Source organism: Pteropus alecto, unplaced genomic scaffold, assembly GCF_000325575.1.
Source record: "Pteropus alecto unplaced genomic scaffold, ASM32557v1 scaffold86, whole genome shotgun sequence".
NCBI classification, from domain to species: domain Eukaryota; kingdom Metazoa; phylum Chordata; class Mammalia; order Chiroptera; family Pteropodidae; genus Pteropus; species Pteropus alecto.
In genome coordinates, this window is record NW_006442109.1 from 22,095,955 (window position 1) to 22,114,966 (window position 19,012).

At 33.3% G+C, this 19,012-nt stretch overlaps 1 protein-coding gene across 4 annotated transcripts in view; it reads right to left on the bottom strand.

Annotated features, from left to right (window-relative positions):
* The window catches only part of GALK2 (galactokinase 2), a 105,649-nt gene extending 86,738 nt beyond the window's left edge, over nt 1–18,911 (bottom strand). For 2 of the 4 annotated variants that reach the window (XM_025038971.1, XM_006920378.3), the window contains exon 1: nt 8,069–8,253. In XM_025038971.1, the coding sequence (XP_024894739.1) occupies nt 8,069–8,121 (53 nt within the window). In that variant the 5' untranslated portion in view covers nt 8,122–8,253. Of the gene's footprint in view, nt 1–8,068; nt 8,254–16,244; nt 16,319–18,643 lie in introns of those variants that run through there. The other 2 variants (XM_025038972.1, XM_006920379.3) reach the window with 2 other exon arrangements.
* Between the last annotated feature and the right edge of the window lie 101 nt (nt 18,912–19,012).

Here is a 19,012-nt window from a genome sequence, read left to right on the forward strand (position 1 = left end):
AAACAAAAAAGTCACCATTTGGTGACCATTATAATAATAATTGACTCAAGCAAGGATCATCAATGTATGCTAAAACCAGTAAATTAAAGTTTGACATGAAACAGAATATTAACATCTTCTTAAAATATTTCACCAAAAGATACCTACTAATTACAGAAGAAATAATAGTAACTTTACAGTGGGAAAACCAGGTAGTGTCTCCTTAACCAAGTGATTCAAGTTAATAGCATTGGTAATGGGACAAATAGATACCATGTGCCTCCTGATATGATGTACTGAGAAAATAAAATTACTTTTTTGTAGTTTTCCTACCAAAAATAAAGTGAGTCTAATCACGAAGAAATACTTAGATAAACTATTAGAGGAGAAAATTTTTTAAAGTATAATCATGACTCATACAGACATAAACATGTCTTAAAGATTTTATCTCATTAAAAAAAGATTTTATCTCATTAATTAATGACAAAACCATAATATAATCATTTAGAAGAATCCAAAGTACTCCTCATATATAGTCAAATAAGGAAATTTGAAATGAACTCATAAATAGACAGAAAAACTGGTTAATAGCAAGCTGCAACAATCAAATGTATTCCACCAAACACAATTTGCAATATCTATGGACAAGAATCATTTGCATTGCTATCAGTTTTCTATGACATAAAGAGCTGTGAAAGAGCTTGAATATAAGGCTCAGAGCCATATAGAAATCAGATAATCTGGATGATAGGTATGTCAAGCAACTTCTGGTTCTCGTTGGAGATACCCAGAAAGATTACTTTTGGACCATTTCAACGTTTTCCACAATTTTTCCTGCAACCCAAATTGAGGGATATTCTATAAAATAACTGATCATGAAATACAAAGACTGAGGAACTGCCTCCCACCAAAAAATACAAGTTTTTAAAAACAACTAAAAGCAATATGTGTCCTAGATAGAACCCTGACCAAGAAAAAAATATTACTATTATTAATATTTTTTGCTATAAAAGACATTAGTGGGATAATTGGTGCACTTGAGTTCTGCCAATTAGATAATATTCTATTAATATTAATTTCCTGATTTTGATCATTGTGTTCTGATTATGTTAGAAAATGTCCTTTTTTCTGGGAAACACACTCCTGTATTTAAAGTTAAAGAGGTATCATGTCTTCATGTCTTCAACCTAAATCTTGAACTGTTTAGGAAAAAATTTCTGAGAGAGAGAGAACAATAAAGTAATTACAAAAAATGTTAACATTTGGGGAATCTGGGAGAAGAGCATACAGTAATTTTTCTGTAAGTCTGAACTTACAGAAAACTTTTCTGTAAGTCTGAAATTATTTTAAAATAAAAAGTTTTTTTAAAAAATGTGCTGATGCTTTACTAAGTACTCTATTTCAAAAGGAGATTAATAATAGTCCTTGGTCTCTAGGAATATAAAAGTCTGGCAAAAGAGAAAGATAGTGAGCTAAAAAGCACAATACAGAGTGACAATAGAGTAATAAGCCAGTCTTCTTGGAGTACAGGGAAAAGCTATTTAGCTCCTACTATGGGAGAATGTGTATGCTAAGATAAATCTAGAAGGGGAAGAAAAAGTTAGAGAAGGCTTCTCCAAGAGGCAATCTCTTAAAATGAATTGTAAAGAATGATGTCAGACAAGTGGGATGGGGTGACACATTCTAGGTAAATGAAATGAAAAGGCCCAGCATGCTGCATTCAGAAAATTATAATTAGGGTTTCAAATACATCAAAAGAGAAAAATAGGAAAGGAGGCTAGTGGTAATCAAGTCCCAGATCTTAAAGGCCTTTATATGCCAAGTTGAAGAATCTGGCTTTTAACACATAGCCAAGGGATGTGAACAAATATTTAAAGATAGAGTGATATTATCAGTTTCCCTCTTGCAAAAGTTTCCTGGGAAGTGTGTGGAAAATGGGTCATAGGAGGACAAGGCAGAAAAAAAAAAAAAATCCAATAGGAAGCCATTGTAGTTAACCTAGAAAGAAATCCTGAGGGTACATTAGTGGTGGAGATAGAGGAGGGTAAAAATTAAATTAAGAAAGTCGAATCCACAGGAATTGGTGACCAATTAGATGTGGGCAAGAGGGAGAAGTTTTCTGGCTTATATAACTCCACTAGCTACAATAGGGGCTAATGTTATTTCTGCTTATGAAAATCGTACATAGAAATAAATTCAAGTTCTGCTAACTTGAATCATTGTTAATTTGCTTTTATAAGCACTGCAAACACATACCAAAGAAAAAAGATGAAATACTAACAGCAATGTTAGAATCAGTCTCTTAAAATATTTTAACAAAATGATTTTGAGTTATTAAATTTTGTGTTATTTTCCCAGACTACCTCAGGAAGACAGCGGACCATGCCTTACTGTAACTGCTCCTTCACAACAGGCTTACCATACAACATTCCTTGCCTTTGAAATTCAAATGTGCAGAGGCTATGAAAAAAAAACAAGGAAAGCACTTTTTCTAAGAATAGAAAGAACTGATGTGTACAGTGTTTTTCTAAACTTCATACCTAATCCTATAATAATGAAGCAGTTTTGCTGTAATTGGGGGAGTAGCTGTATTTTTATCACTCTCAGCTAGTCACCAGCCAGACTCCATCTCTTAAAATGTAGTCACTTAAAGTATGCCCTCAAAAAACAGTACAATGAGCAGTTTTAATATGAAAATAAGAGCTCCTACAAAGATTACATTGTTAAAGGCAGAATTGGCCAAAATATCATCACATAAATTGCTGAATCTGGTGCTGTGAATGATCTTTTGACGTAAGATTTTTTTAACAGCAATTTTAGTAACAGAACTTGAGAAACAAAATTATGACTGTAGTGAATGAAATTGATTTTACCATAAGGACTCATTCTCAGAGGACCCTAGGGTGACCAAATGGCTAACTACAGAGAAGAATAAATTAAAATTTCAGGAGACAAAACATGTATCTTTAGTTTGTCATTCTGACCTGAGACAAGTCTTCTATCCTATTTGTGCCTCTGTTTTCTCATTAATATCAGGATAATCGCTCATGGCATTACATAAAATATAAATTTTTAATACTAATTTAAGAATAATTTGTTGTGAATATGTGTGTTTATGGTGAAGAGGATCAAAATGTGCCACTCCAAAATATGCCATTTGGCATGAGGATTATTTTGAGCGTAAGGCAATTAAGAAATAGCAGACACAGAAGGAGCTCTCTACCCTCTCTCTAGCCACCTAAAAGCTTGGCATAAATTTTTTCCCTTTCAGAAGCTGTCTATCCCCATACCAAGAGATGACTCTTATGACTGGAGACCTCACTGACTTGAGTCTACATAAACAAACCTTACTAAAATAATTCTTATTTTCCATTAGTTTCCCCCACACAGTCACCTTTCCCCAACTTACCATCCCTAGAAACCCAGACCCCTTCCCCTTTATCTAGTCACTTCTCACAATTTATCATCCTTTGTTAAAATGTTGCTCCCAGACCTAGCAACTTCTTTCAGTTTTCACTTCTTTTCTGTAAAGCCCATGTGCATGAGAAATAAACATTTTCTCCTGTTAATCTGTCTTTTATCAGTTTAATTCACAGGACCCACCTACGAAACTTAAGAGGATAGAGGAAAAGTTTTTCCTCCCTTATTATGGTAATTTATATAAGTTGTTCTATCTCTCACTTTCCTCAACTACAAATTGAGCATAATAATAGAAATAACTGCAAAGTTTTGTTTTGAAGATTTTATAAGCATGTAATAATTATTAGTCATTATTATAAAATTATATTTGAGAATTTAACATATGTTAAAAATGGTATTCAAAGTGTGGATAATTGCCATTGGGGGAGGAAGGGCAATTTTAATCCCTACTTTGCTTCTTCCATCACAATATATTCTCCTAGATCAGAAATTTAAATGTAAAAATACAACAATAATTATATTAGAGATCTTGGAAAATAAAATCCTGATGGTAAAAATAAAAATAGTAGATGGGCCGAATAATAGGATGAAAGGTTAGAGAACAAATAAGTGAGCAAAAGATAACACTGAGGGAAAGTAGAAATAAAGCCAAAATTACAATTATTTAGAAAATAACAAAAATGAGTGATTTGTATATCAAAACTTATGAGATCCAACTATAACCGTACTCAGAGAAAACCTTGTAGCCTCAATGAATATAAGAAAACAAGAAATAATAAAAATTACTATACACATATCATTTTCTTTATTGCTAGCAAAAAAAGCAATAAAGAAAGAAGAAATGAATTAAAAGGCAAGAGAATTTAATAAACTAAGGGGAAAATAGCAAAAATTTACAAACAGGTTCTTTGATAAAAATAATAATATAGTCTGAGTCTCATCACATAAAATCAATATTAGAAATAAAAGATAACTATAGATTCAAAAGAGATCTTATTTTTTAATCTATACAAAAGAGATGATTTTCCTAGGAAAATACAAATTTCTAAAAATTGACGGAAGAGAAAAAGAACAGGAAAAAAAAAACAGAAAATGTGGTCAGAAATAACCCCGTTAATAAGACCCAGAAAATGTCATTAGTTCTCTCAAGACCTTAAAGAAAGATGATCCTTTGCTTTTATAAATGGTTGTTAACAATAGAAGCTATTGAAAGCATTCATTTTGTGAGGCCAATATAACCCAGATGCTAAAACTTAATAAAAGCCTCAAAGAGCAAACTCTCACTTGTGAAGATAGAAAAGTTCTAAATAAAACACTGGTAAATTTAATCCATCATACATTATTTTATAAGTGACCAGACTTTATTCTAGAAATATGAAGGTAGTATGAGGAACTCTGTTGATTAAATGCATTATTCCAATGGAATAAAAAGGAAAACTCTATAACTCCATGCTTCTCTCAAAATATGCAAGAAAAACTGTAAAATTCAACAGCTATTACTAATTTTTAAATTTTTTTACATATTAAATTTTTTTTAAAGCTTCTGACATGCTAGAAAAGGAAATGCCCTTACAGCTAACATCATATTTGATGACAAAATGTTAGCAACGTCCCCATTAAAATCAGAATCAAGACAAGGGTACTAACATTCAACATGTATTGCATAAAATATAAAATATCTACACAACAAAATATATCATAAAGTCAAAGGAAAAGTGCTAGACTGGGAATAATATTACATTATATATAAAACAACAAAGAGTTTATATCCAAAAATCCATATGTTCATACAAAAAATACATATATATGTAAAGAGCTTCTGAAAACTAACAAGAAATAGACAATCTAACAACATTTTTTTTTGCAGGGCCATTTTGGCAGAAACTATCAAAATTTTAAATGTTCATTACTTTTGGCCCTGATTCTATTTCCATGTAAGCATTTAAAGAAATGTTCACAAAAATGCTCAAAGACATATGTAGAAAAGTCCTTCTTATAGCATTGTTTGTAAGAATGAAAAATCGAAAATTTAAATGTACACTCTAATAGTTGAGTGATTAAATAAATAATGTTCATACTATGAAATACTCTCAGCCCTTAAAACAGTGAAATAAATCTATATGGAGTGATATGCCAGAATCTCTGAGAAATATTAAGTGAAAAAAGTGACAGAAACAAACATGATTCTTATACTGATTCTTATATTACATTATATTACATGAATACACCATTTTCATAAAAAATGGTAATAATGATATTATAAGGATTCAATGATACTATAAGGATAAAATGATATTACAAGGATACAAGCCAAAGTGATAACTTCTAAGAAGGGAATTGGCAGCACAGGATAGGAATCAGAGAGTATAGTGAAGAAAGGGATTTCCAGGCTTTACTGAAAATTCTTTTAAATAATCCAAAACTTTCCTATTAAGAATGCATTCATAAAGCACCATTATTCATAGAGCCAAAAAGTAGAAACAATCCAAATATCCATCAACTGATGCAAATGTATAAAAATGTGGTATATCCATACCATGGAATACCATTCAACTATAAAAAGGGATGGCATACTGATAACAAGTTACAATGTGGAAAATATTACAAGAAGTGAAAGGAGCCAGTCACTAAAACTACATATTAAATTATTCCATTTATTTCAAACCTCCAGAATAAGTAAATCTATAGAGACAGAAAGTACATTAGAGATTGCTCTGGATTAGGGTAGGGGTGGAGAGGAGGTGATAGCTTAAAGAATGCAAGGTTCTTTGGGAGGTGATGAAAAAGTTCTAACTTTGATTATGGTGACAGTTGCACAATCCTGTGAATATACTAAAAACCATTTCATTGTAAACCTTTAACAGATTAACTGTTTGGTATGTGAATGATAGCTCAATAAAGCTGTTACAAAAAATAATACTAATCTAACAATTTCACAAAAAGAAGGAAGAGAAGAGAGAACGCTGCAAAGAAAACTAGAATAGTGAATTTTAAGTAGTCTTACAGTACAGGATACATGAAAGATTGGGATGAGAAAAAAATATTAGAGCTTCTACTTCTATTTGATTTTATATAAAAAGAATAAAAATGATGTTGTTTACTAAAATGTATATCATGGTTGATTAATGCCTTTACTCAGAAGATTATGTGTCCTGTAAAGCTGAAGAGGCATCCTGAAGAAAGACCAGGAGTTCCACAAGAAGACTGTCTGACCTTGATGCTCTGGTGCATTTTTTTTTCCTTTCAACATATTGTAACATATGAGCAGGTAGGTGAATTTATAGATACACTATCTAGATTTAACTGAACTCACCATTGCTAGAATGAATAAGTGGCTGAAACATTGCTTGACACTGACAATCACACTGCATGCACAAGTGAAAAACAAGAAAATGACAGAGAACAAACTCATCCAACTGCTATTATGATCTCTTCTGTGGCTAGCATTTGTTACATGAATGAACACTGTGAAAGTCACAAAAACGCAAGAAACTCTAAAGAAATTTTATAAACAGTTTGTTTTTAATATGTTATCATCATTCTCCCTCCCCTGCAGGGTAACTATAGAAATATTGAGCATTATGATTGAAATCATAAAAGAGAAGAAATTTATAGATATATTTTATATAAAAGACTAAACTACAAGGTGACAGATTATTTTCATGTAACAAATTCCTCATGAATCTTATTCGAAGCATGTCTTTAACAAAATATCCTTAATTCATTCAAATACATAAGGGCAACAGAGAATATAATGACATCCAGAGACATTCACAAGTAATCTAAAAGCAATGTTGATCTCCATAATAAAAAAGTATGTTTCTTTCTGGTAACTAAAGACCCATTGTTTGATAGCTTAATGGTGTAAAAGCATTCTCAAGTTTTAGTAAATTATATTGTCAACTGTCACATGACAGTCATATACCAGGAAGCAGAGAGAGCTTGAGGACATAATGTTAGAGAAAAAAGTTAACACGGGGGAAAAAAAGTAAAAATTAGAAACAGCAAAGGGGGAGAGAAATCACCCTTAGAAAAAATTGTAGCCGGTTATAGACTTCATACTAAGAGATTCAGTCCTGTGTCAGAATGAAGTATTCCTACAAAGTGTCTGCAAGACATCCTTAAATGAAAAGATCCTCCACTAGGTATCACTAAGCTTTTAGTTATTCTGTAGTTTAGTTATTCTGTAGTTAGGTACTGGCAGCAGATTAATTCCCACAGTGACAATTCATAGATTCCATTTGTTTAAAAGGATGCAAAGACCAAGGGTTTTTTGTTTCGTTTTGAGTGTTTGATTGTTTTCAATGAATATTTTAGAAAAGGGACCTTAAAAACTACTCTAAGTTGGCAGGCAAGACAAAGAGAGAAGAGGTTCAAAGTTAATTTGGGTATTTTTGCTAAAGCCCTGCAGAAGAGTGTGCCACCTTCAGCAAGAAAGGGAAAAGAAGGATCTGCATGACTGAAACAGAACACATCCCTGGTAGTAGCCAAGGTGGAAAGTGCGGTGTGCTCTTCCTTGGAAGCCCAGCCACACGGCTTTATAATATTCCTAGGATTCTGTCCGCCCCCGGGAGCAAAAGCAGCCCCAGTGAAGAGCCAAAAGCCCTGGACACCATCGGCACTTTGCCAATCCAGGAGATCCCAAACCGCAGTATCTCCTCTTCCCCACCTGGGATGTTCTGCCACCTGGATTCGACACGTGGCAGGGCCCTCCGTAGCCATATTTCGCTAGATCCTATTTTCTTCTGCAGTTTCAACTGGCGAAGTAAGGCTTCCGAGGTAATCACAAGACATCTGCAGCAGGAGTCCTTTCTTCCGGACGACACCAACCCCCACCCTGCGGAAATCCCGCCGCTTTGCTGAGGTGACTGCTTCCAGTCCACCCCGCCTCTGGCTCCGCCTCCCTGGGCTCTAGGGATCCGTGCCCTCCTAGCCGCTGTCAGGCACAGCCACGTTGCTGCTCTGAGTTCAAGGGAACCCAGGACTCGTTAGAGACCCTGCCTGGAGCCCATGAGAAAAAAGGTTTTGTTTCTGCGAATAGGGTTAAAATCTAGCACCTCAGGTTGCTTTTTTTCTTAAATTGGGTTTTTTTCTTCTTTAATGACCAGCAACTACTCCCCCAAATAACACTAAAATATTTAGTATTGCCTCTTATGTGGATTATTTCAAAATCAGGCAGTAGAAAATTGATGCAGCCCTCGATTTAAACATATTTGCATTCATTCCAATAATAGAGGCATTGGTAGGCCTTCCTAGAACATAATAACAAAAAGAAGAAAACGTGTCTTTCAAATTCTATAGAGCCCTTAGCATCCAGTTCAACTTAAAGAAATCTCAGATGCCCAATATCAAGAAACACACCATCTCCACCCTATTATCACTCTACCACATTGCTGGTTTCCTTCCTTCATAGTTTTCACAAGTTATGCATATTTATTTTCTTATTTATTATCTGTCTCACCATTTCCATTGTCACTACCACTACAAGATAAGGAACTTTAGGGTAAGAACTGTGTATCCCCAGCACCCAGATCAGTACCTGGCTAATTGGTTTTTAATCAACAGGTAAGATGATATGAATGAATGACTGAAAGGTGAAGTGACTTGCCTAAAGTCACACTGTTAATTTGGTACCAAAACCTAAATGAAACCTCAGGTCTATTAACTGTCTTGTGCACTTTGTACTTCAGAGTGCTGAGATTAAACCCAAGCAAAGCCAGCCAGCAATACACCTATTTCAAGTTTCCCTAGTTGAGGAAGTTTGGGCCAACACTAGGGGTAGCAGCATAACCCAAAAAGATTCAGTACATTGCTACTCCAGAACTTCTATATGTATACCTTGAGGAAAGGGAAATGGGAAATGAAGGCTAAAGTGTGAATTGACAATATCAAAGTGTAACTAAAGGGTTGCAGCCCCTTGGTACCCCCTTTCATTGTTACAGTAAATGGAACATCATGGAAACAAAGTTATTCTGGTCTCAGGACTATTTTCTATTGTCTCTGTCCCTCCTTATTACTTGCAATGAAGCAGTTATATCTTTTTTTTTTTTTGAAGCCCAATAAATCCCAGTATGATGCTTATTGTGGTTTACTCTTAAGAAGAGGCATCAATGTCATTTCTGTAAATAGGTTTGCATGGGGAGAGAATCTAAGTTAGAAAAAAAATTAAATTTTTAGGAACATCAGTAAATATGGAAAAGAAAAGATCATTTTTATTCAGATATGTTTCTAATATATCCTTTTATGATCATTGAAAAATAATTAAATTTTGAAGTTTTGTAAATATTGTTAATCTCAAACTCATTTTGTACAGTATTTTAAAATGAATGCATTACCTATAGAAACTGTTTCATAAAAGAATATTTCCTATTGAACGTATATTTGATGACCAAATATTAACTTCATTAAATAAAACCTGATGGCAAAGCGTTACTTTGAATTTTAGATACATTTCAATTGCAGTCTCAATAAAGCTGATACAGACTAGAACACACCTTATACAGCAACAAGTAAAACTCCCTTTTTTAAAATGATTGGCCTAAAGTGAAAGTAAGGAAAGAGTTGGGCTTGAATGAAAACCCAGATTCTAGACTCCTAGCCCAGCCCATTTCTGAATGTGTATGATCTTTGATGAGTCTCCAATGAAGTGTGCTTAAAAACAAATTATTGAAATAATTAGTAATTTTGTCTCAAAATTAAAATGTGTACATTATGATTTTTATATAACATTGGCCTTAAAATAACTTGTTCTTAAAGTACTAAAGAATCTCAAGTAGAAACCAAAAATCAAAACTCACATTACTTTCTTATACTTTCTTCTTTATGCCAGGCCTCTTACTAAGTAAGTACTTCACATGTATTATTATCTCTTTAAATTTTCCCAACAATCCTTATGAAATAGGAAAGTATTGTTTCCTTGTCAATTTTAAGATATTCTTTTGGTCTTTATTGGACATATCTAATAGAGAAAATGTTTAATGTCTAAATTTTACAGTGTTTTTATTTTTATGAATCTTGGACTTCTCAGTTCTTTATTTTTTGCATATGGGCACACTTACAATAAGGTTTAGACTCTAAATTATAAATTAACAGGTATTTTATGATAGATTCTTAAACAGAACCCTAATTAATAAACTTGACATTGTTTCTCTTCAAAGGATATTTGTTTCTGTTCAGATAAAGTATTGTAGCAAACAGAACACCAAAATGAAACAAAACAAAAACTTGTTCCAAATTCAAAGTAAAAACATTAGAGTCACACAGACCTGGCTAATTCTTACCTATGTTAGGTCTTAGCTTAAAAATCGCTTTCTTCAGGAAATTTTCTCTGTTCCCTGTCCCTATCTCTACCTTCAAAACTAAGTCTCTAAGACCATAGATCATTTATCTGAAATAATGTTATTTCTGTGGTTTAGTCTGTTTGTGCAACTTCTGGAAAATATTTCTTAACTTGACTTATAATAAAAAAAAAAAAGTATTGTTCACAATTGGGAGAATCTATTTCAGTGACTTATTTTGTTTTTTCCCCATTATGGTAAAATATTATATTTCTTTATGTCTTCTTTATGATGTTCTTTATTCACCTGTATATAGAATAGATACATCTTTCTAACATATAATCATTTAAATAAGGGCAAAACATATGATTCAGAGAAATATGTATTTATATAGTTAAATATAGCATGCTAATCTTTTATAAATCAATGTGAAAGAAAGAAAAATTATCTGTGCAAAGGTGCTTTAACAGAATATAGGTTGTTTTGCAGTGAAAAACAACAACTAATCTAAATACCCTCTTCTTGCCCAGTCATAGCAATTATTACACCAGTACTGTTATTACTTATGTTTTCCTGTCTATATAATCTAGAGCCTTGCTATTCAAAGTGTGGTCCTCAGACCAGCAGCATTGGCATCACCTGGGAACGTATTAGAAATATACAATCTTGGACCCGAACCCACTGAATCAGATTCTAAAATACAAGCCAAATGTCATTTTAAATTTTCTATAAGTCACTTTTAAATGAGTAGAAATAAGTAAATTCATTTTAATAACATTTTATACAATATATCCAAAATATCATTTCAAAATATAATCAATATAAAAAATATTCAGATATTTTACTTTTTCATCTGAACTTTTCAAAATCCAGTGTATTTTGAAATACATTTACAGCACACTTACGGCACATCTCAATTCCAACTAGGAAGATATGCCTGCTGTATTGGGCAGTTTCTATCTAGATTATAAACTCTCTGAAGGCAGAAACTTACTCTGGTTTTACTCTGGTTTTATAAACTCTGGCTCAGTGTCTATTAGGCACTCAAGAAATGTTTAATGAAAGAATACATCAATGAACCTGGATTAGAGTGATTCAGCCACTTACTAACTTTGCAACCCTGGGCAAGTCTGATTTTTTTCCTCCATAAAAGGGAGCTAAAAATATCTACTTCATAGCGTTGTTATAAAAAATTTTAAAAACCATCTAACCTTCCCTGCAGTCATTCTCCATCCCAAAACCTGGTTTGTTGTGTTTATGGCTATCTAAAATTAAATTATTTATTAATATTTATATTTGTTATATCTCTACCACCAGAATTTACATTTTAGGTTTCATCCATTGTTCTATCATTATTCTTTCATTCATTTAACAAATGTTTATTGTGTGCTACTATGTTCTAAGCACTATTCCAAGCATTGGGATATAATGATAAATATAAACAAAAAGTTCTATTACTCTGGCAAATTAAAATTTAACTAAATGAATTGATAATAAAAATTGGTACAAACTCTCCATATAGTACATATTCCATGAATAAAAACAAACTCTGGTATGTAAAAATTTAGATTAACTTGATTTTGAAATTAGAAGTTTACATTTCAAACTTAAAGTATATACATTGGACTGGACAAATTGCAGATAAACTGCCCCAATTTATAATCTATATTTTGTTTTTTCTTTTTATTTTCTTGACCCAGGAACTAAATATGGTACCAAGGATGTTCAAACTTGACAATACCTTCATCTTATCTTGTCATTACCATCCAATGTTGTCTACCTCAATAAGTAATTATGTTTATTATTTTAAAAAATTCTTTTTTTTTTCCCCTTTGGAAGGCATTTTAAGGGATCTCAAGTGACTGGCATAATTTAAGAATTTATTTTTCTAGGAAAACAATTGTGATAGTCAAAACAACTTATAACATCTAAGTGTGTTTCATTCTATAGAGAAAAGGAGTTTTTAAAATTTTTTGATTCTCAGATCAATCCATGAAAGTAAATCTAAGCCATAATGCAGTAATAATAGTACTAATAACTCATCCAGAATCCAGAACCCTGAGGTCTCAAACTAAGTCCTTAATTAGAGATGGAGATGAAGGCAGGGACAGTAGATTGGAGCAGAGAAAAAATAAGTACAGATTCTAAAAAATAGGCAAAATAGGGGAAAATTATGGTTTATAATGAGTCAAAAAAAGGGAAACAGGAATCTCTAGAATCTGAAGCAGATTCTGTTAAATAGCAAAAGTCTGACAGAGTCCAAGATGGAAAGGTGGCATGGGGAATAGCAAAAGGGAATGCAGCTACAGCATTCCTATGTACAAATTGTTCATGTCGATTGACAACTGAAGGCTGTCTTTGCTGTTTTAGTTTACAGGGGAATTGAGAGAGGATTAATGCAAAACACAAAGAACTTACAGATTTCAGTAAAGAAAAGAAATAAAGGTAATTTTGGAATTACAGTACAGTATAATTGTGTCAGCCCCCTGCTTCACATCTTACTGAAAAGTAGGTTCATTTCACAAAACTAGGGAGGTTTGGTCACCATTTTGGGTGAGAATTAAAACAGTGGGCATTAGAAACACCAAAATGGCAAATAACAATAATAGTGCTAAAATCATGTGATTGCATTTTTATGAGACATTTTTACAAGGTATATTCAAGGTAAATTCAGTATAAGTAATGAAAACTCCTAGCATGCTTGATCATCCTGTGTGATTGCATTTTTATGAGACATTTTTACAAGGTTAAATTCAGTGTAAGTAATGAAAACTCCTAGCATGCTTGATCATCCTCTATTTGCATATTCCTCCAATGGCAATTTTAGAGATGAAAGATATAATTGCTGGGCATTCTGAAGGCTTAGTATGAGTAGCTTGATTAAGTTATAGATTATACATTTATTGAGTACTTTTTAAGTACGATGCATTTATCTACATCATTTTATTTATTCTGAAGAGACTGCGGCAGATTAAAAGAACTAACTAGGCAAGGGCATCAGTCTATAAGGTGGAAATAATATATGATATCATGCAAACTGTATTTACCATAACTCCTCTTAGAAAGGAGTGGGTATTAAATGTACATGGAAACAACATTTTGAAAAGCCACTTACGTTGGTTGGTAAAATCAAGGGATAGGCTCCAACAACAAGATAGTCACTAATTTGCCTTTGAAGGAAAGAAAATTCCTTCCCTGGGTGAAGTGCTACATGCTACAGCTGAATTGCACAAGACAATGTCGTGCTGTTTACTCCCCATTTAACTTTGGGATCCATTCCTCGCCTTTCCCCATATTCCTGGAGGCTGATCTCTATGGACTGTACCTGGACTCCTTTACCCTTTGGCTTCTGATTGGGGTTGGTCATAGGCAGGATATTTAAGGGCAATGGAACACACACACACACCACCACCACCACCACCACCACCACCACCACACCTTTGCCATAGCTGCGGCAGTAGCTGTGTTTCTTTATAACCATGGCTGCTGTTAGGAGGTCGATCATCCAGGGCTCCCGCTCTTACTGGGCTCTAGTAAAACCACCACCATTCTTCCTTTCACCCCTTCAAGCCTTCAACCGATGGTAATGACTCTCAGCCTGTTGCTAGTCCTTAGATGTTTCACCAACATCACTGGTTCCCTCAATCCCTACGCCTATCCCTCTAAATAGTCCTTTCATTAAATTCTTTTTATTTAACTCCCCCACCCTGAGTATATTATGAATTTCCTGTCCAGATATTGACTAATCAAAAGGAGTCCTCCTGTTCTGCCATCATTACATAGTGTTCAGCCTTTCTTAATAAATGTAGTAAAAAAATATTTTTTTAAGATTATCAATCTGAAAGGATGCCAAATCATGACCCTGTTTGGGGTAACCATATGTCTCAATCCAGGACAGTGAGGAGTAATGAGTACTAGAATTTACTTCACTACATCACATTTTTATTGAGCATTTCCTATGGGCAAGGCATATGCTGAGTTTCAAGGGATTCAGAAGTAAGTAAGTTAACTGTGTCCTTAAGCAGTTTTCAGTTTAATGAAGAATAAACAAAAATAATCATAATACAGGTTATATAAAATTATCAAAAATATACTTTAAAGAGTCAAATTATGTTGGGAATTAAATAGCCAATTATTTTTGACAAAGGAGCCAAGATAATTCAATAGGGAAAGGATCATCTTTTAAATAAATAACACTGGAACAATTTGATATTTATATGCAGAAAAAAATAATCCTCCATATTTACCTCACACTATCTATGAAAATTAAACTTGAAATGGGCCATAGACCTAAATATAATAGTTAAAACTATATGAAACTTCCAGAATAAAAACTAAGAGAAAATCTTAGTGCCCTGAGTGTGGCATATATTCCTTAAATACAACACAAAAAGCATTAAAAAACTCTTATGACTCAATGGTAATAAGACAAATAACCCAACCTAAAAGAGGTGAAAGAATTGAAGAGATATTTCACCAAAGATGATGCATAGATCACAAATAAGCACATGAAAAGATGTTCAACATTAGTCATTAAGGAAATGCAAATTAAAACCGCAATGATATTCTACTTTAGTCTTGCTCGAGGGCTAAAACCAAAACAATTGACCACTCTAGTATTGGCCAGGATGTGGTTCAACCAGAACTCTTATACAATGCTGATGGATATATAAAATTGCAATACCAGTTATGAAAACAATTTGACAGTGTCTTAAAAAGTTAAACATATACCAACATATGATTCAATCATTCTACTACTAGGTATTTACCTGTATTCACATTGATTGGTACATAACAATGTTACCACAAACTTAGCAGTATAAAGCAATACACATTGATTATCTCACTGTTTCTGTGGTTCAGGAGTCAGGGTGCAGCTTAGCTGGGCCCTCTGCTCTAGGGTCTCACAAAGTCTTATCTGAGGCTTAACTGAGGAAGGATTCATTCCCAAGATCACATGGCTCTAAACAACATTCATTTCCTTGTAGGTTGTCAGACTGAAGGCCAGTCTCTTGTTAGCGGCTGACAGATGCCGCCCTTAGCTACTTGCCACATCATGGCCACTTGCTTTCTGAAAGCCAGCAAGAGAGACAGAGTCTCTCCCAAAAAGATGGGTTTACAACCTTGTATAATGTAATTATGTATATCACCTTTGCTCTATCTTTTAGTTAAAAGCAAGTCACATTTATTTGTCAATAATACCTCAGTAAAGCTGAAAAAAAAAGAAGCAAGTCACAGATCCCATACATATTCAGAGGGGAAAGGATTATCCAAGAACATGAGGAATGAGGAGACCACCTTAGTGACTATCCACCACATTACATGAGAGAATTGAAACCTATGTCTGCACAAAAACTTGTATACAAATGTTTTTAGCAGCTTTATTTGTATCAAATAAAAACTGAAAGAAAAAAAAATCTCAACTATCCATCAACAGGTGAATCGATAAACTATAGTATATTCATACAGTGGAATGCTCAGCAATAAACAACCAATTGATACATGCAACATGGATGAATCTCAAAATAATTATACTGAGTTAAAGAAGCCAGGCATAAGATTACATACCGTATGCTCCATTTATATAAAATTTCAGAAAATGTAAACTAATCCATAATGGCAAAAAGTAGATTAGTGATTGCCTGGAAAAAGTGAAGGAAGGAGACAATGAATTACCAGGGGGGCAACGAGAAAACTTCCACAATAATAAATACGTTCATTTTCTTGGTTGTGCTGATGGTTTCTCAATTGTACACATATGTCAAAATTCATCAAATTGTATACACTTTAAGTATGTGTAGTTTAATGCATCTCGATAAAGCTGCTAAATTATACCTCAAAAAAGCTTTTCTGTAAAATGTTTTTTAAAAACATAGAATCCACTTTCCACAAGGACTCCACGTCTAATCGATACAGTATTAAAATAAATATCTGTTTCTTATTTATCATTGAGTGAAACTGATGTCAAGAAAAAGGGAATATAATAATTGCACAAAGTATTAAGAATAGGCTCTGTGAATAAGATGACATTTAAATGAACTTTAAAGAACAGAAAAGATTTTGATGTGTAGCAATAGATATAAGGATATTCCCTGCACAGAAATATTAACATGTTTATTCAAAAAACATTCATTAGCACTTGTGTACCCACCCAAGCAGTGTGCAAAGCACTGTGAGGAACTTTATAACTGCTCTTAGCAAATTTTCAGACTGAGCTTATTAAATTTGGAGATGGCCAAAGATATTATGTTCAAAATTTATCTGCATTTTCCTAATGCTCCTATTCATTAATTTACTTAAATTAGTGAAAGTAAATTAATAAATTTATTAATTTACTTAATTCCTTCCCTATTATAGGATAAATTACATTAAAAAGCAGTAAATTCTACAAATTTAATGTAAATCAATTTGTAGTTTTATAAATGCAATTAGTATGTATATGATTAATACATAATTTCAAAATTGCTATATTGACTAAAAAGCAAAACTATGTATCTCTAATTACTCTGAGCAAATCAATCTCTTGACTACTTTAAGATTCCATTTTCTCTTTTGAAGAATTACAGATTCCAAGTAAACATGTGACTTACTGTCCAAACTTCTGAGAGTAATGGATGCTGGTGATTATTATTCTGAGACAACAGTACTAAACCAGGGCTGTCCTACTGGGGTGAATGTATCATCACCCCAGTTACAGAGAGATTTAGTTTTGTTTTACAAATAAAAGTTACGAGTAAAGATTCCTGAGCTCTACCGAGACCTAACGAATCAGAATCTCTGGTATGAGATTTGGAAAGTTATAATATAATGAACTACCATGCTTGAGAAGCCTTGGACTCTAAAGTGATATCATTAAAGGCTCTTCCAATTCTAAAATTCTATGTTTAATAAGGGAATTTTGACTATGTACTATTAGATGATATCAAACAATTAATTTTCTTAGTGTAATGATGTGATTATATAAGAAATGTCCTTATTTTTAAGAGATACACATAGCTGCATTTACGAGTTTCATGATATGTGCATTTTTTTAATTTTAATTTTTTAATTAGAGTTGACAATGCATGTTACTTTCAATTCATTTAGGAAATACATACACCTACATAAATAAAGCTGATAGTGTGTATACACGTTTGCTGGACTATTCTTTCAATTTTTCTATATGTTTGAAATTTCTCTTAATAAAACATTGGAAGAAAAACTTAGGGAAAAATTTTGTTTACAGGTACAGTATTATTATTATATCACTTTTAAGAACTATGACAAAAAAAGTCAATACAAGTGATTACTGAAAACTCCAGCCTATAAATCCTCTTCTTTGACTTTTTTCTAAGAAAAAATAAAGTGACAAACACATTCATTCACTGAAGAATTGTTTAAAATAGTGTTATTTTTGCAACACTCTAAATGTATCAAAATAATGGCATGCTTAAGTGAATTAAGGTGTATTGGTACACTGAATCAAGGGATTATCATGCAGCCTTTAAAACAATCATTGTCAAGAACCTACCGTACACATTGTCCTATGCTGTTACATAATTAGGTGCAAAAAGAATCCGTTATTACATCTGTGCTATAACTATATAAAATTTGTGAATTCAAGTGGACAGAACTAAATGCTGTTTGAAAAGTAGTTTTTTCCTTTTATTTAATTTTCTTATTTCAAATTATGCTAATGACTTTGTGCAATAATAATGCGTTTTTTAAAACCACTCGTTAACTACCTTAATTTGGTCCCAAGGGCAGCAAATGTCAATTTATAATTCATTGAATAACTGAAGACTTTGGGCTCCTCAACTGATTGATGCTTAACTAATTTGGGATATCCATAGAATCGTTTTGCCGACTACAAATATAACAAACATTACGTGTAAACTGCACTGCTGAAAAGGTTTCCAAACATCACAGGTACACCCACTGCAATGTGTGCGCTAAACGCATATAGGTAATGATAGCATAAATAATACCTGTCGCATAGCACGGGCATGTCAGCCTTTTCTCCGCGAAAGGCTTCTGGTCCTAGGCTGCCTCTTACTTTCACCAGAATAAGATGGTTCCAGAGTCCCAGGCAAGGGAGGAGACTGTTCCCTTGCCTAAGAGGCTGGAAACTGCTCTATGTAAGCGCAAGGTTTCCAAGGCCTTTTAGTTGACAACCGCACCACTTGACGATTCCCCAGTTGCTAGGTTTTGTTGCTAAGGCACCAACCTCTCTCGCAGGAAGAGAGGGCGGTGCACTCCCTCTCTCGCAGGAAGAGAGGGCGGTGCACTCCCTTTTGGCGTCGTAGCGAATCCTCTCGATGCCGAGCGCTTTTGTTCCGGGAAAAAACATTCAGCTC